Source organism: Hippocampus bargibanti, linkage group LG07 (assembly GCF_051943395.1).
Source record: "Hippocampus bargibanti isolate YZ-2025 linkage group LG07, ASM5194339v1, whole genome shotgun sequence".
NCBI lineage: Eukaryota > Metazoa > Chordata > Actinopteri > Syngnathiformes > Syngnathidae > Hippocampus > Hippocampus bargibanti.
The window spans coordinates 5,109,792-5,133,318 of record NC_142740.1 but is presented as its reverse complement, the minus strand read 5'-3'; the positions used below and the strand labels follow the sequence as shown (position 1 = coordinate 5,133,318).

Below are 23,527 nucleotides of genomic sequence, written 5' to 3'. Positions count from 1 at the left end.
ATTTATTCGAGGAGTTGATGAGACATTGACTGTTACTGAAGAGTTTCTTGAGTTGGTGCCAATGATGGACACCACAACAGCCGAGGACATTTTCGGCTCTGTCGTTGCTGTATTGGACAGAGTTGGAGTGAACTGGTCCCGCGCTGTCAGCCTGGCTACAGACGGCGTGTCATCCATGGTCGGAAAGAAAGCAGGTGTCGCGACAAAGTTCAAAGACAAAGTACAAGCCCTTAATGGAGAAGATCGTTTCTGGACATTTCACTGTATTTTGCAGCAGGAGGCATTGTGTTGCAAGTCGCTGAAAATGGACCACGTCATGGAGGTGGTTGTTCGCACTGTAAATTTCCAGAGGTCCAGAGGTCTGAACCATCGTCAGTTTGACAAACTTCTCAGTGACATTACCCACAGCCTGCCATACCACACTTTAATGTTAGTCAGCAGCTTCAAAACAAAAGTTCTGTGATGGAATTCTACTGTTCATACAACTCCATATATTTTCAGTATGTATTGTATGTGTATGTATGTTTCATGTATGAAGTTTAAAGATTTACAGGACACGTGAACACTTTCTTCATTACACATTTAAAATCACTCCCCTTAATTTGTAAGGTGTACGCAGGGATTACATTTACATTTTATATGCGTATGTGTAAGTGGTTTAAAAAATCCCTTTCTTTAAAAGTCTCATTTAATCTTAAAGTGCATGACTATATTTTTCAGTACAAATTAAAGTTTTGTGCCTTTGTACAATCATTGGGATCGATTGCAATGCATATTTGTGAATGATAAAAGTAAATTGCACATTTGTCTAAGGAAATATGTGGTGTTTCATGAAATGTTTTGTAAAAGGATAGTTCATTAAATGTCAATATTTCCCTAATGTTCTTATGCTTCTTTACACCAAAACAAAGGAAAGACATGATATTTTTGCTATTTTTAGCAGAGTATGGTATAATTTTAATGGTCCGGCCCACTTGACATCTCCCTAGGCCGTATGTGGCCCGCGATGCAAAATGAGTTTGACACCCCTGGTTTAGAGAGTTAATGGCAACGGGAGAAGAAGCTCTTTAAATGGCTGCTGGATTTGGATCGGTAGCGCCTGCCTGAGGGGAATCGCTGGAAAAGGTGGTGGACAGGGTGCGGAGGGTCCAGTGGCATTTTCCGCGCCCTTGTTTGGATTCTTGCAGTGTGCAAGTCCTCCAGAGTGGCTGAGTTGGTGACAAGGATTTTTTTTCCGCCGCATTTTGTCCATTTTGGTTCTGTTGATGTTTGATAAGAACTAAAAAGGACATCTCGAACTGCTTCATGTCACAAAGAGGGTACAGAAAGTGCTGAAGAATGAATGACTGTGTCTTGGTGTTGTCATTTTATTTGTTATTGAGTTTTTTGTTAACTTTGTTACTTGCGGGGTGGAGTGAACGCTGGCGCGTGTGGCTGCCGCTGCTCACCCACAGAAAAAATTACCCTGTGACTGTAAAGTGACCTTGAGAGTTTTGAAATGAAATGTATTATTATTATTACAGTAAAGTCTCGTTATATCGATATTCAAGGGAGTCCGAAAAAATATCGATATAACCGGGACTATCGATATATCCGACCCTGTTTGCATGTAATTTTCTCCGTGCGTGCATAGAAATAGTATCGATATAACCGGGACTATCGATATATCCGATATCGATATAACGAGACTTTACTGTACTATTATTATCACTATTACTAATACTATTACTACTACTGCTACTACCGCTAATACTGTTAATACCGTTAATATTACTATTACTATTATATATAGGGCCAGAGCTACCAGCAAAAAAATAATTTGCTGACGAAGCCTCTCGGATGAGAAGCGAAACGTCCGACACCTTCAAAGAAGTGCAGATGACGGCTGAAGAAACCTTTTCATCGATGTTCAAGGATGTTTTCATACATTCATGCTTTTGTTCTGTTGATGTTTGATATGGACTAAAAAACAGATTTCCGTACCCCCTTTCTCGCCGCCATTGACCGTGCAACTGACCTTGCGGGCGACCTCCGGATGATTTTCATCCTGCTGCGAAGCTTGAAGGCGTTGGGAGAAGAAGACTGTCCGGAGCAGGCCGCCGGGGGGGCAGCGTAAGCCGGCCCCTTTTTAGCTCCTCGGTTGTTCCACACAAAAGCGGATCTCCGAAGGGCCGCCGCTTCCCGTCTCGCGCTCGCCAGGGGCGACCCGGCGGCGCTAGCCTTCCAGTGGTAGCGACTGGAGGAGGCAAAGCCCCTTTTCGGGAGTTTCTTCGGAGCGTCTCCCTTGTTCGCCGCCTCCGCTCTCTGCGACAACAATTTTCGACCGTTCTTGGCCTGGACGCGAGCGGAGGACGAAACCCATTTGTACTTGGACCCCCCGGGGCCCGCCGCCACCGGACTGAGCTTGCGCCACTTTTTGCCCGGGGTTCTCTTGGCGAACGGCGACGGGAGGGAGTTAGCGCTTGAAGCCGAAGCTTTGGCAACAATCGAATCCGCGGAGCGACTCGGTCTGCCTTCGCCGCTCGGCCTGCTTTCGCCGCTCGGCCTGCTTTCGCCGCTCTGACTCCGAACCCAAGTGAACTTGGATTTGGGCGGCCCGCCCGCGGCCTGCGTTTTGAACGTTAGCTTTAGCGCCTTGGAAGGCGATGAGCCGGCGCCTTGGGCGATGGTCGCTGGACTTTTGGCTACGGGTGGATTCTGCGACGGCGGTGTGGACCCCTCAACCGGCCGTTGATGCCTTTGCCCTTCTGGGACCGATCGGGGTCCTGCCGCCTTTTTCTGACACTTCCCGCCGCTTTCAGTGGCGACATTTGCGGTCATGGTTTCTCTTACTTCCTTTTCCTCGATCTTTGACGATGTTGGCTTGGACGTGCCACTTTTTCCACCGGGAACGCCGGCTAGCGGCGTACGGCGAGATGAAGCCTGAGTTTCCGAACGGCGTTCTGCGCATGGGTTCTTGTTTTTCAGAGAGTAAGTCTTCCTCCAGCTAGCGTGGCTCGAGCTAGCATATGAGCTCCGCGGGTTCGTTGCAGGGGCGCTGGGAGTCGTCCCTTTGGATGTTGTTGCCACCTCCGGAAGCCTTGGCGTGTTGCCGTGGACGCTCTTATGCCGATCAATCAGACCTGAAAATCGACATGTAAACATCAAAACGCGAGAAAAACATGACTTTTTGCTTTCGGTTCCCACCGAAGGTACAGAACTCAACTATAGAAATAAACTATTCATGACAGTCTAGGTAGCTAGCAAGCTACCTACCTATTTGCTATATATTAGCTGTCTAGCTGGCTCGCTACCTATCTATCTAGCTATCGTTTAGCTAGTTATATTGAACATATTATTATTATTATTATTACTGTATCTATTAGCTAGCTAGCTACCTACCTATCTATTTGCTATCTATTAGTGCTCTTTTAGCTGTCTATTAGCTGTCTCGCTAGCTATTTAGCTTGCTATCGTTTAGCTATTTAGCTGGCTAGGTAGCTATCTATTAGCGACTGTATCCTGTGACTGTAAAGTGACCTTGAGAGTTTTGAAAGGTGCTGATAAATGAAATGTATAATAATAATAATAATAATAATAATAATAATAATAATAATAATAATAAATGTATTATAATAATAATAATCCATTTCATTTCTGAGCATCTTTCAAAACTCTCAAGGTCACTTTACAGTCACAGGATCAGTTTTCCTGTGAGTGAGGAGCAGCAGCCACATGCGCCAGCGTTCACTCAACCCGGAAGTAACTCAAATAGATCAAGTTCGCGAGCTAGCTAATATGATGTCAACATTTAGCTTGTAGTAGACGTGCACATTCCACCATGACGTCCCGATCCACTGCTGAAAAGGATGTTTTGATCCTCTCCTCTTTCATATTATTATTAGTGTATCTATTAGCTAGCTACCTACCTACCGATCTATTAGCTATCTAATAGCTGTCTAGCTGGCTCGCTAGATATCATTTAGCTATCTAGCTGGCTAGGTAGCTATCTATTAGCGACTGTATCCTGTGACTGTAAAGTGACCTTGAGAGTTTTGCAAGGTGCTTCTAAATGAAATGTATTATTATTATTATTACTGTATCTATTAGATAGCTAGCTACATACATATCTATTTGCTATTTATTGGCTATGTATTAGCTCTCTAGCTGGCTCGCTAGGTAGCTAGCTAGCTATCTAGCTGGCTAGGTAGCTATCTATTAGCGACTGTATCCTGTGACTGTAAAGTGACCTTGAGAGTTTTGAAAGGTGCTTCTATATTAATGTATTATTATTATTATTACAGTCTTTATTAGCTAGCTAGCTACCTACCTATCTATTTGATATTTATTAGCTGACTAGCAGGCTCGCTAGCTATCGTTTAGCTATCTAGCTATCTAACTGGCTAGGTAGCTATCTATTAGCGACTGTATCCTGTGACTGTAAAGTGACGTTGAGAGTTTTGAAAGGTGCTTACAAATGAAATGTATTCTTATTATTACTGTATCTCTTAGCTAGCTAGCTTGTTGAGTTACTTCCGGGTTGAGTGAACGCTGGCGCGTGTGGCTGCCGCTACTCACCGACAGAAAAGCTTATCCTGTGACTGTAAAGTGACCTTGAGTTTTGCAAGGCGCTTATAAATGACATATGTATTATTATTATTATTATTCTACGTCCTTCCTAGTTCACCGTAAAAAGTAGCAAAGGTGAAATCACTAAGGAAAAAAAAAAGAAGTGAAAGCCGCAAACCTGATAAGCTTCCCTAGAAAATGTCAATATGGAAAATGACATCCAACACTTAATCGAGATTATTTCTTGTCTTCCCATATTTAAACCTAGCAATTCTACAATCCCAGTCATCCTCCATTTTGTACAAATAAAGCTAGGACACGGCTGGCTAGCTAGCGTTTAGAAATGTAGGAAAATGGATGCCCATTTCAAGGTAAGATCAGAGCATTGTCATCAAATGGTGAGTAGTTTTGCTTTATTTGAATGTTATTGAATACATGTATTATTATTATGATTATTATTGAGTTAATGCTGGTACACTTCCGGGTTGAGTGAACGCTGGCGCGTCTGGCTGCCGCTGCTCACCCGCAGAAAAACTTATCCTGTGCCTGTAAAGTATCCCTGACAGTTTTGAAAGGCGCTTATAAATACGATTTATTATTATAAATCCCTCCAAAAAGAAACAAAATTCAGTCAGGAAAGTCCGAAGTGATGTCAATTGGGGAGTCTGTCATGTGATAGCAAACGATTACGATGAGTTAAACACGAACACAAAACAAACTGGAAAGTGAGACTACTTCACAGTTCACAGAGCGACTGTTAAAGACAAACGCCATTTCCCCAAAAATATACGCTTTACGTACTTTGAAGAAGATCAATTTGTCGTTTCAACGATTCACGCTGCTCCATGTTTAGCTCGCTTGTTTCTTCTTCCTGTCATTCCGCATGCTTCAACTATGTCATTCAAATAGCAGCGCCTCCTACTGTTCCGGAGGATGATTGTTTTTTTTTCTTTTGAAAATAAAACATTGACGTCAAGTCTGTGATCGAATCCACATCTTCAGACTTGCGTGGGGCAACTGCGTTGATCTTATTTGAATTTTATTTCATCCCGCTGAAGAGTACAAAGAGCAAACGCGGGACACTTCGTCACCGACGCGGTTTCGTCTTCACCGTCGCCACGAATTGACGTCACGAGTGGTACTCGTCTCAGTTCTGCTAATGTAGACACTTCCTCATGTCTCGTCGTGCTCAACGGCGACAACACGCAAACCAGGCGATGATACTATTTGTAAGATGTAAACAAACGAGACGCGGCCCATGGTTCTCTAAACGAAAGTAACGCACTTTGTAGTCGCTGTCACCATTAATAGTTGAGAACATCGATTACAGATTTGACAGGTCGGCCGAAAATTGTCCCCTTCATCAGAAGAATGGAGCTTACAAAAAGTCTTTCTGACTTGAAAATTGAAAGGGAATAGCGTCTTACGAAGGAAACCGTTGGAATGGCGACAAAATAACAACGAAAACAGCAATTCGGACAAGCCAAGTCATCGGTAACGCTTCAATTTTGACACCTTTTTCAAATTAGCAATACTGTAAAGTGTCCTTGAGAGTTTTGAAACTCTCAAGGCAGTCACATGATAAGTTTTTGTTTGGGTGAGCAGCGGCAGCCACACGCGCCAGTGTTCATTCAACCCGGAAGTAATTCAAATATGTAGAAAGCGAGCTGGCTAGCTGATAGATAGCTAATAGTTGGCTAACTAGATAGATATATAGCTATTCAGCAAATAGATAGTTAGCCAGATAGACAACTATTAAGCTAATAAATAGCTAGCTAGATAGCTCATAGATTGCCAGCCAGATAGCTAGCCAGCCAGATAGCTATCCAACCAGCAAGATAGCTAATATATAGTAAATAGATTGCAAATATATCGCAACTCGCTAGCTACCTAAGTGGCAAGCCAAATAGACAGCTAGCCAGCCAGCTAGTTAGCCAATAGATAGCCAGCCAGATAGCTATCCTGCCAGCTAGATAGCTAATAGGTAGCAAATGGATTGCAAATAGATAGCCAGCTAGTCAGATAGACAGCTAGCTAGCTCGATAGCTAGATAGCTGGATAGTGTATTATTATAATTATTGTCTTCCCCACCAGCATGATAGCAAAGAAGATTGGGCGGGGGCTGTGATTTAGCGATGATTTATTTGTCCGGAAAGCCATTTGGTCCAATTGAATTTCCTCGTTGGGTGGGGACAGGAAAGAAAAGGCTGCGAGGACGCACTAGTACCACAATTGTCCACCGCGTTACGTCTTCGGGACGTTTGTCCAAACAGTTCAAGTGCCTCTTGACGTTGACGCTCTTTGGTTGGTTGGTTCTATAAGCTACCTAGCTAATAGAATAGCTAATATTTTTCCTGACTCAAATAGCTAGCTAGATAGATAGGTAGCTAATAGATAGCTTGCTAGCTAGATGGCTAATATGTTTCGTGACTTGACTTGACGATTGCCAATGCTAGATAGCTAATAGATAGCTAGCTAACTAAATAGCTAATATGTTTTTACAGTCACAGGATACGTTTTTTTTCTGTGGGTGAGTAGTGACAGCCACGCGCACCAGTGTTCACTCGACCCTGAAGTAACTCAAATAGATAGCAAGTTAGCACGTGAATAGATAGCTAATAGCTAGCGAATAGATAGCTATTAGCTAGCAAATAGATATCGAATAGATAGCTAATAGCGAGCGAATAAATAGCTAATTGCAAGCGAATAGATAGCTAATACCTTGCAAATAGCTACTGAATAGATAGCTAATAGCTTGTAAATAGATAGCTATTCGCTAGTGAATAGATAGCTAGTAGCTAGCGAATAGATAGCTAATACCTTGCAAATAGCGAGTGAATAGATAGCTAATAGATAGTAAATAGATAGCTATTCGCTAGCGAATAGATAGCTAATAGATAGTAAATAGATAGCTATTCGCTAGCGAATAGATAGCTAGTAGCTAGCGAATAGATAGCTAATAGTGAGCGAATAGATAGCTAATAGCGAGCGAATAGATAGCTAATACCTTGCAAATAGCTACTGACTAGATAGCTAATAGCTAGTAAATAGATAGCTATTCGCTAGTGAATAGATAGCTAGTAGCTAATGAATAGATAGCTAATAGTGAGCGAATAGATAGCTAATAGCGAGCGAATAGATAGCTAGTAGCTAGCAAATAGATATATAATAGCCGTATTGACTGTACAACGCACATTTTAAGCAGATTTCCATCCAGCACACAGCAAGTTTTCACCGAGAGGATTTGGCACTGGACGGTCAAAGCTTTTTTGTGTCTGGAGTAGGCGATCCAGCGTCGCGCTTCACGACGTGACCCTCCGGATCATGACGTCGACAGGCTTCCGGTACTGGATTGTCACCGAACCGCCCGACTCGCTGCGGCACTGCGCCGCCGGCAACATCTGCTACACGTACGAACGGCAAGATGGTTCTGCTAAAAAACTGCAAGTCTTCGTCCTGGGTTCCCTTCTGCCGCTCTTCGTGGAGATCGACAAGCGACGTCTGGAAGAAGTGAGCGAGGCGGAGGCTGGGCTGCTGCTGGCCCTGCCCGACGACTCCGAAAGGCTCAGGTGGTTCCGGGACGGGGATGGGCTCCGTCGAGCGCTGACGCTTTGTAAGGGGGCCGAGGTCCTGGTGGAAGAAGGAGGCGAGACCTTGAACGGCGTCCTTCGCTACATCGGGAACCTGTCGCGGGGACCGGACCAAGAACCGCTGACGGGGGTCTTCTTTGGAATCCAACTGCAGGTAGGACCCAGTCCGGTCTGGGAGGCAAGACTTTCACTTTATTGTCTATTATTATTATTATTATTATTATTATTATTATTATTATTATTATTATTATTAGTAGTAGTAGTAGTAGTTAGTAGTAGTAGTAGTAGTAGTAGTAGTAGTAGTAGTATTATTATTATTATTATTATTATTATTATTATTATTATTATTATTAGTAGTAGTAGTAGTAGTAGTAGTAGTAGTAGTAGTAGTAGTAGTAGCAGTAGTATCATCATTATTATTATTATCATTATTATTATTAGTAGTAGTAGTAGTTATTATTATTATTATTATTATTATTATTATTATTAGTAGTAGTAGTAGTAGTAGTAGTAGTAGTAGTAGTAGTAGCAGTAGTATCATCATTATTATTATTATCATTATTATTAGTAGTAGTAGTTATTATTATTATTATTATTATTATTATTATTATTATTATTTATTTGTTTGTTTATTTGTTTTATTGACATTCAGTGTATTAGCAGCTATATAGCTATTTAAGTGGCTGGCTATCTAGCTAGCTTTCTGTTGGCTATCTATTAGCTTTCTGCTAGCTAGCCACCTAGCAGATATCTAGATCTATCTGTGTATTTAATAGTGACATTCAGTGTATTAGCTAACTAACTATCTGGCTAGCTAGCAATTAACGATAGAACTATCAAGGTGACTATCTATCTAGCTGGCTATCTCTTGGCTATCTATTAGCTATGTACTAGCTGGCTACCTAGATTTCTATCTGTATTTAATAGTGACATTCAGTGTATTAGCTAACTATCTATCTATATAGTTAGCTATTAGCTATAAACGTATCTACAGTGTAGGTGGCTAGCTATATAGCTAGTTATATGTTGGCTATTTATTAGCTACTTACGAGCTGGCTAGCTAGCTTTATATATAAGGGGTTCAGTGATCGCTGGCGCGTGTGGCTGCTGCTGCTCACCCACAGAAGAACTTATCCCGTGACTGTAAAGTTACCTTGAGAGTTTTGAGAGGCCCTTATAAATGAAATGGATTATTATTATTATTATTATTATTATTATTATTATTATTATTATTATTATTATTAATTGTGAGAGAGTATCTTTGGATTGGAGCTGGCTAGCTAATAATGCAAATTTCCCCCTTGTGGGACTAATCTATTAGCTATCTAGATAGCTAGCTATCTGTTATCTATCTATCTAGTTAGCTATTTGAGTCAGGAAACATATTAGCTGTCTAGCTATTAGTTATCTAGCATTCTATTAGCTAGCTAGTTAGCAAACTTTCTCTCTTTTAGAGTTACTGAGTGAACGCTCGCGCGTGTGGCTGCCGCTACTCACCCACAGAAAAAGTGATCCTGTGACTGTAAAGTGACCTTGAGAGTTTTGAACGGCGTTTAGAAATGAAATAGATTATTATTATTACGAGCTAGCTATCTAGCTATATATTAGCTTTCTCGTTGGGTATGCATTGGCTATATGGCTGGCTAGCTAGCTAATTGAGTCAGGAAACATATTGGATATCTAGCTAGCTATTGGCTATTAGCAATCTATTAGGTGGCTAGCTAGTTTTCTATCTTTTTGAGTTACTTCCGGGTGAGTGAACGCTGGCGCGTGTGGCTGCCGCTACTCACCCACAGAAAAACGGATCCTGTCACTAAAGTGACCTTGAGAGTTTTGAAAGGCATTTATAAATGAAATGGATTATTATTATTACTAGCTAGCTAGCTAGCTTTCTATTAGCTATCTAGTTGGCTATCTATTGGCTATATGGCTGGGTAGCTAGCTAATTGAGTCAAGAAACATATTGGCTATCTAGCTAGCTATTGGCTGTTGTTATTAACGGGTGGTGGGGCCGTCTTCCTGTGTTCCAAGGGGCAAGACAAGGGCAAGGGCAACACGGACGGCCGCTACGACAACGTGACCCTCTTCACCTGCGAGCAAGACTGCGGCATCTTCGTCCCCTTTTCCAGAGTGCGACCACGCCGCTCCGAGATCTTCTCCTCGGTTGGCGCCGAGACTCCTTCCGCTAGCGAAACGGCCACGCCGGTGCCGGGCGACAGAGTCACGTACTTCATCGAAGATTACTGTCGCTACGGAATGGTGCTCGACGTCCGGCAGAAGGACGGACAACGCTTTGTGTCCATCTCCACGGTGAGGGAGCGTTGGTCCGAGATTTCAGCTCATTGGCCTTCGAGAGGGCGACTGGTGCGAATTGGACTTATCTATTGCGCTGGGATACGTTGCTACCTATTAGCTATCTATTAGCTGTCGAGCTGGCTGGCTAGATATTTAGCTAGGTATCTATTAGCTACCTTGCTAGCCATCTAATAGCAATCTATTAGCTATTTATTAGCTAGCCAGCTATCTTTCCATCTAGTTACTTCCGGGTTGAGTGAACACTGGCCCGTGTGGCTGCCGCTCTCACCCACAGAAAAACTTCTCCTGTGACTGTAAAGTGACCTTGAGAGTTTTGAAAGGCACTTAAAAAAATGAAATGGATGATGATGATGATGATGATTATTATTATTATTATTATTATTATTATTATTATTATTATTACAGTAAAGTCTCGTTATATCGATATCGGATATATCGATAGTCCCGGTTATATCGATACTATTTCTATGCACGCACGGAGAAAATTACACACAAACAGGGTCGGATATATCGATAGTCCCGGTTATGTCGATATTTTTTCGGACTCCCTTGAATATCGATATAACGAGACTTTACTGTATTTAGTTAGTAGTTTTCGGGAAACGCACGGAGCGCCAAAATGGCAGACGAACTAGTTTATGTCAAACGAAGCAAACCACACAGCGCCACGGTGGCTGCCGGACTAGTTTTCTACACCCCCTTTCTTTGAGTGCAGACGCAGTTTGTTATCGCATGGATTTCTTTTGCTATTATGGGACCAAAAAAGACCCCACCACAAGCTAGTGTTAAGCTGAAGAGGACACAAAAGAAAATGACGGTCGAGCAGAAGATCATCAGGAGATCATCAAAAAACACCAACGAGGTGTGCGTTTGTGTGACTTAGTGTTCCAGTATCAGTACGCTCGGTCAACCATGGCTACGTGTGGCTCAGAGTGTTTCCGTGTTGTCTAAGCAACGGTCTCAGGCAATCGAAGACGTTGAAAAACCTCTGTTTATTTGGATGAACGAAAAGAAGCTAACAGGGGACAGTGTGATTGAGGGTATTATCGCCCAGAAAGCACGGCAACTTCACTCGGATATCATCAAGAGGTAACGACATCGACGACCATCACAAAGGTCAATAAAACCACTTTATTATACGGTACGGTAAAGTTTATTTCTTTAATTACACTCCAATAGCACATTTATTATACGTAAAATAAGGTATATTTTGTGTCATTTTAAGGCTTATTTAGTCGAAAATGATGTTTTATGGGCACATGGGAACGGATTATTCTCATTTTAATGGTTTCTTATGAAAAATAAATGTTAGGAAGACGTAGTTTTTGCCTTACACACACTTTCTGGGAACAAATTGAGTTTGTAAGTTGAGGCATCACTGTATTTTGTGTAGTTTTAAGGATTATATAGTAGAAAATTATGTTTTATGGGGACCTGGGAACGGATTATTCTCATTTTAATGGTTTATCATGGGAAAATAATGTTTGGAATACACACTTTTCGCCTTACATACACGTTCTGGGAACCAATTAAGTTCGTAAGCTGAGGTATCACTGTATTTTGTGTCGTTTTAAGACTTGTTAGTAGAAAATTGTTTTATGGGGCCCTGGGAATGGATTATTCTCATTTTTAATGGTTTCCTATGGGAAATTAATGTTTGGAAGACACACTTTTCACACTTGAACCCAACACCATCCATCCCGTTTCACGCACGCTTTCTCCCACTTGATGGACTTGTAGGAGATGTGCCCATTCCACCATGACATCCCTGATCCAGTGCTGAAAAGGATGCTTTGATCCTCTTTCAATCTGCCCAGTTTCGAGCTCATTTTGTGGCAGTTTTGGGCCACTTGAAGTAATTTTTATTGGTGTTTTGCATTTGATTCAAAATATCATCCTGCGTGTTTTGGCTATTTTAGATGCGCTAAAGCGTTTTTCGGGTGTCAGGAAACGAAAAAATGGTGTCGGTTGTCCTTTAATGTTGCCCTGTGCCATTTTTTTTTTCAGGACGTGGATGCCAACGGGAAGACGGGCGAAGTTGAAGTCCCTCTTCAGTTTGTCGTGGTCGGGGAATATCCTGCCGGTAGGAACCGACATCTGATTGGACGGTTTTTGGGAGCATTTTTTTTTTTTTTTATCTGGACGTCTTTTGCAGATTCGGATCTGATTGCCCTTAGCAATCCTCCGGCGGAATCGAAATCGGCCATGGGGCTGAACTCCCTGGTGGAGGTCTCCCTGGGCAACCGCCGTCTCTACGGAATCATCCGCTGGATCGGGATCCTTCCTGGGAAAAAGGAAACCATGGCCGGACTTGAGCTGGTAAGGTTTTCACAGAAGCTCAAACACCGTGGGAACAACGAGACGCCGTCCGTCTCAACGGAACCCGCTCATGTCTTCATAATAATAATAATAATAAATAATAATAATAATAATAATAATAATAATAATAATAATCATCATCATCATCATGATTATTATGATCATGATATTAATCATGATCATAATCATGATAATCATCATGCTAATCATGATAGTCATAATAATTATCATAATAATCATGATAATCATGATGATTATCATGTTGATAATCATCATTATGATAATGATAATCATCATAATAATAATGATGATGATGATGCTAATAATAATAATAACAATAATAATAATCGTAATAATAATAATAATAACAACAACAATAATAATCATGATGATGATCATGATATTCATCATGATCATCATTATAATCATAATAATCATGATAATCATGATGATGATAATGATGAAGATGACGATGATGATAATAATAATAATCATCAATCATAATAAAAATAATAATCTATTTCATTTATAAGCGCCTTTCAAAGCTCTCAAGGTCACTTTACAGTCACTGGAGGTTTTTCTGTGGGTGAGCAGCAGCAGACACACTCAATAATAATAATAATAATAATAATAATAATAATACAGTGAGACCTCAACTTACGAACACCTTATCTTACGAACGTCAAATTTATGAAAATTAAACCTTATAATAAGCACTATTTTCATATTACGCACCCACCACGACTGGAACACCAAAGCGCACAACCTTCGGATCTGGCGGAGTGATCTTCGGCGGAAACACACGACCGAACAGCGCTCCAGCCGGCGCTACTTTCCATACCCCCTCTCTCTGAATTCACACATCCATCGCCTCTGAGGAGCTTTTTGCAGATAATTTTACTATTATGGGACCGGAAAATAAACACCACAGGCTCGTGATTAGTTAGCTAGGTAGCCAGCTAAGACGACTCGAATCCTTGTTTTGACCTTGGTTGCACAAAAGCATTTCATTCATACTGTATATCTATTACGGTTATTTAATAGCTCTCACAAATTGTCAGTGCGCTGTTTAAAGTCAAAGTCAAAGTCAGCTTTATTGTCAAATATGCTAATATGCATGACATACAGCACAGATGAAATTACTGTCCTCTCGAACCCAGCATGCAAGGTACTTATAATTACTTAACAAACATAAACATGAAAACGCCAATTTGCCGGGAGAGGGGAGCCGCTGCGTGTTCACGCGCCGCCATCTTGGAAAAAATTGAAAAAATAACAAGGAAGCACAACAACCTTTCACAGAAAAGAAATGTGCACAAATCGAATTGTAACTCACTTCAGATAGAAAGCAAGCTACGTAGCTAATAGATAGCTAGCCAGCTAAATAGCTGTATAGCTAATAGATAGCTAGCGAGATAGATAGCCAGTCACCTAGATAGCTAATAGATAGCCAATAGATAGCTAGCTAGATAGCTAGCCAGCTAGATGACTATGTAGCTAATACGTCTGTGTAAGCTCTCAGTCGTACAGGAGTGGTCCATCGATGAGAAGGTTTCTTCAGTCATCATCTGTACTTTTTTGAAGTTGTTGGATTTTTCGCTTCTTATCCAAGAGGCTTCGTCAGTGAACTATTTTTTTTTGCTGGTCGTTTAGGTCCTATATATATATCCCTACTGTCCAGACGTGGCGGTGCCAGACTCTGCTATGATTGGTCCCTGCTCTCAGGTTAGGGGGAGCAGAGGACTACTCTGATTACCTCTATTGTACTGACTGATTACTTCTATTGTCCTGCCTGAGTATGTGGTCTTCGACTGGCCTGATTGCCCCATTTGCTGCGGTATCACCTCATCAGCATAACTAAGCCTATGTTGCCTAAGAAGACGGTTGCACGAACTATCCAAATTGAACCTCACCCCACCATGGCGATTTAGTGAAGGGTTTTGCTGTTTTATGAAAATAGCTTCTTTTACTCCCCTTTCAAATCATCTATGTTCTTTCGCTACGATTTTAACCTGATTGTCTTCAAATGAGTGGTTGCTAGCTTTTAGGTGTATATGTAAATGTCAAAAAGTCTTTTTTTTTTTTAGAATTTGTTTAGCTAATAGCTAGCTAGTGGACTGACTTGACTTCCTTTGTCCTTTTTCTGCAGGAAGAGGACATGGGAGTGAGTGACGGGACCTTTAAAAATGTCTCCTTCTTTCAATGTCCCCCCCGGAGGGCTCTCTTTGTCAAGAAAAGCGCCTGCCGTCCCGATGCGCGATTTCTCAACGACGGCGACGGGGCAACCCAGCGCAAAGCCACAGGTCAGCGGAGAAAAAGGAACCGGCGCACACAGGTGGACCTCCGCTTGGAACCCCCAAAGTCCGTCCGCTCCATTCAAAGTCCTCTCGGTGACACACTTCATTGTCACGCACGCTGATGGGTGGATGGACGGATCGCTAGCTAAATAGCTAAATGGATGGATAGCTGGATAGCTAGCTAGATCGCTAACTAGCGATCCAGCTACATAGATAGATAGCTACATAGATAGGTAGATGGATAGCTAGCTACATAGATCGATCGTTATCCAGCTAAATACATAGCTACATAGATGGATAGCTGGAAGGATAGCGAGCTAGCGAGCTAAAAAAGTTCTTATCCAATGACTGTAAAGTGTCCTTCAGAGTTTTGAAAGGGCTTAGGAATTAAATTATTATTATTATTATTATTATTATTATTATTATTATTATTATTATTATTATTACTATTATTATTATTATTATTACTATTATTATTATTACTAGTTAGCTATCCAGCTACATAGATAGACAGCTACTTAGATCGATTGATAGCTAGATGGATTGATAGTTAGCTAGATCACTAGCTATCCATCCAGCTACATAAATGGATAGCTACATAGATGGATAGCTGGATGGATAGCTAGATAGCTACCTAAATAGCTAGGTAGCAAGCTAGCTAACTGGCTGGATGTATGAATAGCTAGATAGATGGATAGCTAACTAGATCTTTAGCTAGCAATACAGCTACATAGATTGATGGCTGGATGGATAGCTAGATAGATCGCTAGCTAGCTATACAGCTACATTGATAGATAACTACATAGATAGATAGCTGGATGGATACCTAAATAGCTAGCTGGATAGCTCGATAAACATCTAACTAGCTGGATAGCTAGATGGATACATAAAAATTAAATAAATAACTACGTAAATAAATACATAAATAATGACTAAATAGGTTAAATAACTTGAGAGTAAAATAATGAAAAAAATAAATCGATTAAAATGAATAAATACATTATGTTTATCTTTTTTTTTTTTTTTCCAATTTCAGACGCAGCGAGACAAGATAGTCGTGGTAAAGTGGAACCCGTGGCACCCATCGGCACGGACCAAGTGGACCAAATTCTGGTGGGACGCATGAAGGGGATCCAAGGCCACTGTAACTCTTGTTACATGGACGCTGCCCTCTTCAGGTCAGGAGGACCCACGCCGCACTTCATTTCTTTTCATTCATTTATTTAGAATAATAATAATAATACATATCATTTCTAAGCGCCTTTCAAAAGTCTCAAGGTCACTTTATTGTCACAGGATCAGTTTTTCTGTGGGTGAGCAGCGGGAGCCACACGCAGCAGCATTCACTCAACCCGAAAGTAACTCAAATAGATAGAAAAGTAGCTCACTAGCTAATAAATAGCTATTAGCTAGATAGATAGATAGATCGATAGATAGATATCTAGCCAGCTAGAAAGCAAATAGAGAGCTAATTAGCTAGATAGATAGCTAGCCAGCATGATAGCAAAAAGAGGGCTAGCTAGCTAGATAGCTAGCCAGCTAGATAGCAAACATAGAGCTAGCTAGATAGCTTGCCAGCTAGATAGCAAATAAATAGCTAGCTAGCTAGCTAGCGCGACGTCACCTGGATGCTCCTTTTTTGTGTGTCTCAGCTTGTTCTCCTGCTCGTCCGTGCTGGACTCGCTGTTGTTCAAATGGACGGAGCCGCAAGACGCCCCAATCCAGCGGACGCTGCTACATGATATCGTCAACCCCCTCCGAAGGTGCGCGCCTACAATTAGCTTCCACTTTTGGGAGCTCATCACCAGTTAGCTTTTGGTTAGCTTCCGCTTTTGGGACGTCGTTGCCAGTCAGCCTCCGGTTAGCTTTTGCTTTTGGGACGTCGTCGCCAGTTAGCCTCTGGTTAGCCTCCCGTTAGGCTCCGGTTATCTTCCGCTTTTGAGACATCATCGCCAGTTAGCCTCCGGTTAGCATCTGCCTTTGGGACGTCGTCGCCAGTTGGCCCTTGGTTAGCCTCTGTTTAGCTTCCGCTTTTGGGACATCATCGGCAGTTAGCTTCCGGTTAGCTTCCACTTTTGGGACATCGTAGCCAGTTAGCCCCCGGTTAGCGTCCGGTTAGCTTCCGCTTTTGGGACATCGTCGCCAGTTAACCTCCAATTAGCTTCCGGTTAGCTTCCACTTTTGGCACGTCGTCGCCAGTTAGTTTCTGATTAGCTCCCGCTTTTGGGACATCGTCGCCAGTTAGCCTCCGGTTAGCTTCTGCTTTTGGGATGTCATCACCAGTTAGCCTCCGGTCAGCTTCCTGTTAGCTTTCGCATTTGGGACGTCGTCGCCAGTTAGCCTCCAATTAGCTTCCGGTTAGCTTCTGCTTTTGGGATGTCATCACCATTTAGCCTCCGGTCAGCTTCCTGTTAGCTTTCGCATTTGGGACGTCGTCGCCAGTTAGCCTCCGGTTAGCTTCTGCTTTTGGGACGTCGTCGCCAGTTAGCCTCCAATTAGCTTCCGGTTAGCTTCCGCTTTTGGGATGTCATCACCAGTTAGCCTCCGGTCAGCTTCCTGTTAGCTTTCGCATTTGGGACGTCGTCGCCAGTTAGCCTCCAATTAGCTTCCGCTTTTGGGACATCGTCGCCAGTGGGCTTGCGGTTAGCTTCTGCTTTTGGGACATCGTCGCCAGTTAGCCTCCGGTCAGCTTCCTGTTAGCTTTCGCATTTGGGACGTCGTCGCCAGTTAGCTTCCGCTTTTGGGACGTCGTCGCCAGTTACCTTTGGATGCTTGTCTCCGCCCCCAGTGAGGGTTTTGTGCAGGGTGAACACATCATGAAGCTCCGACAGCAACTGGAAAAGCACGGCTACTGTCACTCCTTCACCACCGAGGAAAAGGGTGAGTTTCCGCCATTTTATTGCAAGTTTCCGCTTTCGGGCTCTCACCCGGCGGCCATTTTGCGGCAGATCCGGAGGAGTTTCTGACGGTCATCATGCATCACGTTCTGGCGCTGGACCCTCTGCTCAAACTGTAAGTCCCTCCGCCCATTTGTCCCACAGCCCCGCCCATGTTGTCCCACGTCCGTCTGTCCTCTTCAGGTGGGTCGGTGGAAAGGTCCAGGAGAGTTTTTGCTATCAGATCTTCCTGGAGCACAAGCACAGCCTGCTACTTCCTAGCGTGCAACAGTTGCTGGAACATTCCTTTCACAGCGCCGCACTTAAACTAGCGGAGGTGAGACGGGCGGACGGGCGAGCGAGCGGTCGCCGGGCCGCTTTCCCAAAGGGTGACCCGGTGTCGGCCCTCCAGGTGCCGTCCTGCCTCATTCTTCAGATGCCTCGTTTTGGCAAGAAGTTCAAAATGTTTGACAAAATCCTTCCCTCCGTGGAGCTGGACGTCACTCACCTCCTCTCCCAAGGTAAGCGGCGACCAATCCTGGCGCGGAAAGCTGCTAAATCGACAATTGCTAACCGGCCCCTTGCTATCTATCATTCTAAATGAAAGAGGAGCTGATCAAAGCGTCCTTTTCACCAGTGGATCAGGGAAATCTATCTATTCGCTAGGTATTAGCGATCTATTCGCTAGGTATTAGCTATCTATTTGTGATGTATTAGCTATGTTCGCTAGATATTAGCTATATATTCGCTAGCTATTAGCTATCTATTCACTACCTATTAGCTATCTATTCACTATGTATTAGTTATCTATTTGCTAGGTATTAGGTATCTATTCACTAGCTATTCACTATCTATTCACTAGCTATTAGCGATCTATTTGCTCGGTATTAGCTATCTATTCGCTAGGTATTAGCTATCTATTTGTGATGTGTTAGCTATGTTCGCTAGGTATTAGCTATATATTCGCTAGCTATTAGCTATCTATTCACTACCTATTAGCTATCTATTCACTATGTATTAGCTATCTATTTGCTAGGTATTAGGTATCTATTCACTAGCTATTCACTTTCTACTCACTAGCTATTAGCTATCTATTCACTAGCTATTAGCGATCTATTTGCTCGGTATTAGCTATCTATTCGCTAGGTATTAGCTATCTATTTGTGATGTATTAGCTATGTTCGCTAGGTATTAGCTATATATTCGCTAGCTATTAGCTATCTATTCACTACCTATTAGCTATCTATTCACTATGTATTAGCTATCTATTTGCTAGGTATTAGGTATCTATTCACTAGCTATTCACTTTCTACTCACTAGCTATTAGCTATCTATTCACTAGCTATTAGCGATCTATTTGCTCGGTATTAGCTATCTATTCGCTAGGTATTAGCTATCTATTTGTGATGTATTAGCTATGTTCGCTAGGTATTAGCTATATATTCGCTAGCTATTAGCTATCTATTCACTACCTATTAGCTGTCTATTCACTATGTATTAGCTATCTATTTGCTAGGTATTAGGTATCTATTCACTAGCTATTCACTATCTACTCACTAGCTATTAGCTATCTATTCACTAACTATTAGCGATCTATTTGCTCAGTATTAGCTATCTATTTGCTAGGTATTAGCTATCTATTCGCTAGCTATTAAGTTATCTATTTGCTGGCTAGCTTTTTATTTATTTGAGTTATTCCGTGTTGAGTGAACGCTGGCGCGTGTGGCTCCCGCTGCTCACCCACAGAAAAACAGATCTTGTGACTGCAAAGTGACCTTGACCTTGAGTTTTGAAAGGCGCTTAGAAATTAGATGTATTATTATTATTACAGTAAAGTCTCGTTATATCGATATCGGATATATCGATAGTCCCGGTTATATCGATACTATTTCTATGCACGCACGGAGAAAATTACATGCAAACAGGGTCGGATATATCGATAGTCCCGGTTATATCGATATTTTTTCGGACTCCCTTGAATATCCATATAACGAGACTTTACTGTATTATTATTATTATTATTATTATTATTATTATTATTATTATTATTATTATTATTATTGACTTGAGTCATCAATATATAAATAATAGCTGGCTACCTAGCTAGCAATCTATTTGCTATCCATTTGCCATCTATTAGCTAGTTACCTAGCTGGCTATCTATTTGCTAGTCATTTACTATCGATTAGCTATCTGGCTAGTTAGCTATGCAGCTGGCTATCTATTACCTATATGTCTATCTAGCTAGTTAGCTAACTGTCTGGCTGGCTATCTATTAGCTTTCTATCTATTTGAGTTACTTCTGGGTTGAGTGAACGCTGGCGCGTGTGGCTGCCGCTGCTCACCCGCACAAACAAATCCAGCGACTGTAAAGTTCAGCTCAGAAATGAAATGTGTTATTATTATGATGATTTCCAGGTCCCCGGCAGTGCATTCTTTGCGGCAAGCTAGCCCGGGAGGAGTGCCTGGACTGTTTTGAGGATCCGGTCTTCGGCCAGACGGGATGCAAAGTCTTCTGCCAGTTGTGCTCGCTTCAGGTTGGCCCCGTTCGCTCTTACGACAAACTTTCAGAATTCCGCCGCCGTTAGGAAAGAAACTGCCCGAAAGCGCTTGGTAAAGACAGGCGGTAACAACCGGACGCCCATTAAACTGAAATGTGGTGTCCCGCAGGGGTCCGTACTTGTCCCGATTCTTTTGTCTTTTGACGGCTGCCGACTGGGGCACCGTCGTGGATTTGTAAATGTAGATAATAATAACAATAACAATAATAATATTTTTCACTTATCAGCGCCTTTCAAAACTCTCAAGGTCACTTTACAGTCACAGGATAAGTTTTTTCTGTGGGTGAGCAGTGGCAGCCACGCGCGCCAGCGTTCACTCAATCCCGAATAACTCAAAAAGAGACAGAGCTAGACAGCTAATAGATAGCAAGATAGCTAGCTAATATGTTTCCTGACTCAAATAGCTAGGTAGCTGGCTGTAGCGAATAGCTAGCTAGCTAACCAGATAGCTAATGTGTTTAGCTATATAGCTAATAGATACCTAATAGATAGCAAGCTAGATAGATAGATAGATAGCTACCTAGATAGCTAATATGTTTCCTGATTCAAATAGCTAGATAGCTAGCTATATAGCTAATAGATAGCAAGCTAGATAGATATAGCTAATAGATAGCTAGCGAATGTTTCCTGACTCAAATAGCTAGGTAGCTGGATGTAGCGAATAGCTAGCTAGCTAACCAGATAGCTAATGTGTTTAGCTATTTAGCTAATAGATACCTAATAGATAGCAAGCTAGATAGATAGATAGATAGATAGCTACCTAGATAGCTAATATGTTTCCTGACTCAAATAGCTAGATAGCTAGCTATATAGCTAATAGATAGCAAGCTAGATAGATATAGCTAATAGATAGCTAGCGAATGTTTCCTGACTCTAATAGCTAGGTAGCTGGCTGTAGCGAATAGCTAGCTAGCTAACCAGATAGCTAATGTGTTTAGCTATATAGCTAATAGATAGCAGGCTAGATAGATAGATAACTAGCTACCTAGATAGCTAATATGTTTCCTGACTCAAATAGCTAGATAGCTAGCTATATAGCTAATAGATAGCAAGCTAGATAGATATAGCTAATAGATAGCTAGCGAATGTTTCCTGACTCAACTAGCTAGGTAGCTAGCTATATAGCTAGTAAGCTAGATAAATAGCTAGCTAGCTAGATAGCTAATATGTTTTCTGACTTTTCTCACTTGACATTTTTAATTTCGTTGTCCAAAATATTGTTAATTCTACACTGTAATTTGACCCCCAATGTACGCATAAGACTTCCGTGGCAAGAATAAAAGAACCTGATGGCATTTTTTGCGTTAGCGTACACTGCAGCCTTAGCGTTTTCTCATCTTGGCGGCGCACTGCCTTTTTTTGTCATCACGGAGGGAGGAGGTGTTGCTGCATTTCAGGTCCACTCCCACCCTCATCGGAGCAGCCACCGCGCGGCCCCTCTGGACATCCCCGAAGGTTACGCGGGGCGAGGGGCCCCCCGCACGCTAACCCGAGACGTCCTGGAACTCTTTGCCGTCCTCTGCATCGAGACCAGCCACTACGTCTCCTTCGTCAAGTACGGACCCGACAGCCGCCATTGGCTCTTCTTCGACAGCATGGCGGACAGGCAAGGTGAGCGATGGCCGCCGAGCGGTCGCCACCCCGGGCCTTCTTTTTCAAAGCTATCTCCTCGTAGGCGGGACGGACGGTTTCAACATCCCGGAAGTTCAGGCGTGCCCCGAGGTTGGCGTCTACTTGGACATGCCGGCGGCCCAGCTGGCCGCTCAGATTCCTCGGGACATGAAGGGCGTGGCCAAGCGGCTCTTCTGCGACGCCTACATGTACTTGTATCAGAGTAGCAGCATGTGCCTCTATCGCTAAGTCAGCCCAATAAACGCGCTGTGATTTCACGCCGTATTCCGGCGCCACGTGACGCCGTTCGCTCGCCTGTTCGCCAGCTATCAATAAAGTTGCAAATCAAAGCCGCACACCCTTGTTGGAATCTGTCGTCTATCTATCCAGCTAGCTAGCTATCTATTAGCTAGATGGCCGGTTAGCTGGGTACCTATTACCTATTGGCTAGCTGGCTATCTAATAGCTAGGTATCTAGCTACCTTTTTATCTACTTGAGTTATTTCGGGGTTGAATGAAGGCTGGCGCATGTGGCTGCCGCTGCTCACCCACAGAAAAACTTTATCCTGTGACTGTAAAGTGACCTTGAGAGGACCATCACAAAGCTCAATAAAACCACTTCATTATACGGTACAGTTTATTTCTTTCATTACAATCCAATAGCACATTTATTACATAAATTACATAAAACAAGGTCTATTTTGTGTAGTTTTAAAGCTTATTTCTGGAGAAAATTACGTTTTATGGGGACCTGGGAACGGATTATTCTCATTTTAATGCTTTCCTATGGGAGAATTACAGACACACGCAGCAGTAAGGAGAAGGGGGAGGTTAAAAAAACACATGAAACATAAAAATATTTGATATGGTGTATTTTGTACGTGAGTAAATCGTTTCTCACATAATTTGACATGATTTTTTTGGTAGTTAATTAATAGAAGCAGAAACAAAACAAACAAACTCAGGAGCCATTTGGGAGCCAAAACAGCCGGATCTTTTTAGTGAGCCGGGCCAAAAGAACCTGCTCTCTGAAAAGAGCCGAAATTCCCATCACTAGGAGGCAGGTACATTGGACAAATGTTATCACATGATGCTGTTATTATTAATCAATAATGATGTTTCTTACTAGTTGGGATGATAGCATTATTAATAAGAATATCAAGTTAGTGACAGCTGATCATCAGACCGGAGTCACCACAGGGAAAGTCAAAGTTAGCATCTGCTGTACACTGTGCACATATAACTCAAGCCATATCAATAAAAATATTTGATATAGTGTATTTTTGTACATGAATTATTGGTTTTTCACATAATTTGACATGATTTTTGGTAGTTAATTAATTTAAGCAACAAAAAAAACAAACAAACTGAGGAGCCGTTTGGGAGCCAAAAGAGCCGGATCTTTACAA

The 23,527-nt window shown here is 42.2% G+C and overlaps 2 protein-coding genes across 6 annotated transcripts in view; one reads left to right on the top strand and one right to left on the bottom strand.

Annotated features, from left to right (window-relative positions):
• zc3h3 (zinc finger CCCH-type containing 3) overlaps nucleotides 1–5,610 on the bottom strand; it is a 30,859-nt gene extending 25,249 nt beyond the window's left edge. For both annotated transcript variants that reach the window (XM_089000328.1, XM_089000329.1), the window contains exons 1-2: nucleotides 5,350–5,610; nucleotides 2,018–3,122 (exon numbers count right to left, since the gene is read on the bottom strand). In XM_089000328.1, coding sequence (XP_088856454.1) covers nucleotides 2,018–3,122; nucleotides 5,350–5,395 — 1,151 coding nt within the window. In that variant the 5' untranslated portion in view covers nucleotides 5,396–5,610. The remainder of the gene's footprint in view (nucleotides 1–2,017; nucleotides 3,123–5,349) is intronic.
• Nucleotides 5,611–5,794: 184 nt separating this feature from the next.
• Nucleotides 5,795–22,474, top strand: cyldl (cylindromatosis (turban tumor syndrome), like). Of its 4 annotated transcripts, none has more exons than XM_089000334.1 (15): nucleotides 5,799–6,042; nucleotides 7,833–8,292; nucleotides 10,170–10,448; nucleotides 12,462–12,537; nucleotides 12,610–12,773; nucleotides 14,923–15,076; nucleotides 16,107–16,248; nucleotides 16,723–16,833; nucleotides 17,859–17,950; nucleotides 18,019–18,082; nucleotides 18,151–18,283; nucleotides 18,359–18,467; nucleotides 20,365–20,483; nucleotides 21,905–22,118; nucleotides 22,183–22,474. In XM_089000334.1, exons 2-15 carry the CDS (start codon nucleotides 7,873–7,875, stop codon nucleotides 22,365–22,367), a joined length of 2,262 nt encoding a protein of 753 aa, XP_088856460.1. In that variant the 5' UTR covers nucleotides 5,799–6,042; nucleotides 7,833–7,872; the 3' UTR covers nucleotides 22,368–22,474. The 4 variants fall into 4 exon arrangements, with proteins under 4 accessions (XP_088856456.1, XP_088856460.1, XP_088856458.1 ...); XM_089000332.1 differs by having other exon boundaries at nucleotides 21,881–22,118; XM_089000330.1 differs by having other exon boundaries at nucleotides 5,795–6,042; nucleotides 12,462–12,773; nucleotides 21,881–22,118.
• The last annotated feature ends 1,053 nt before the right edge of the window (nucleotides 22,475–23,527 follow it).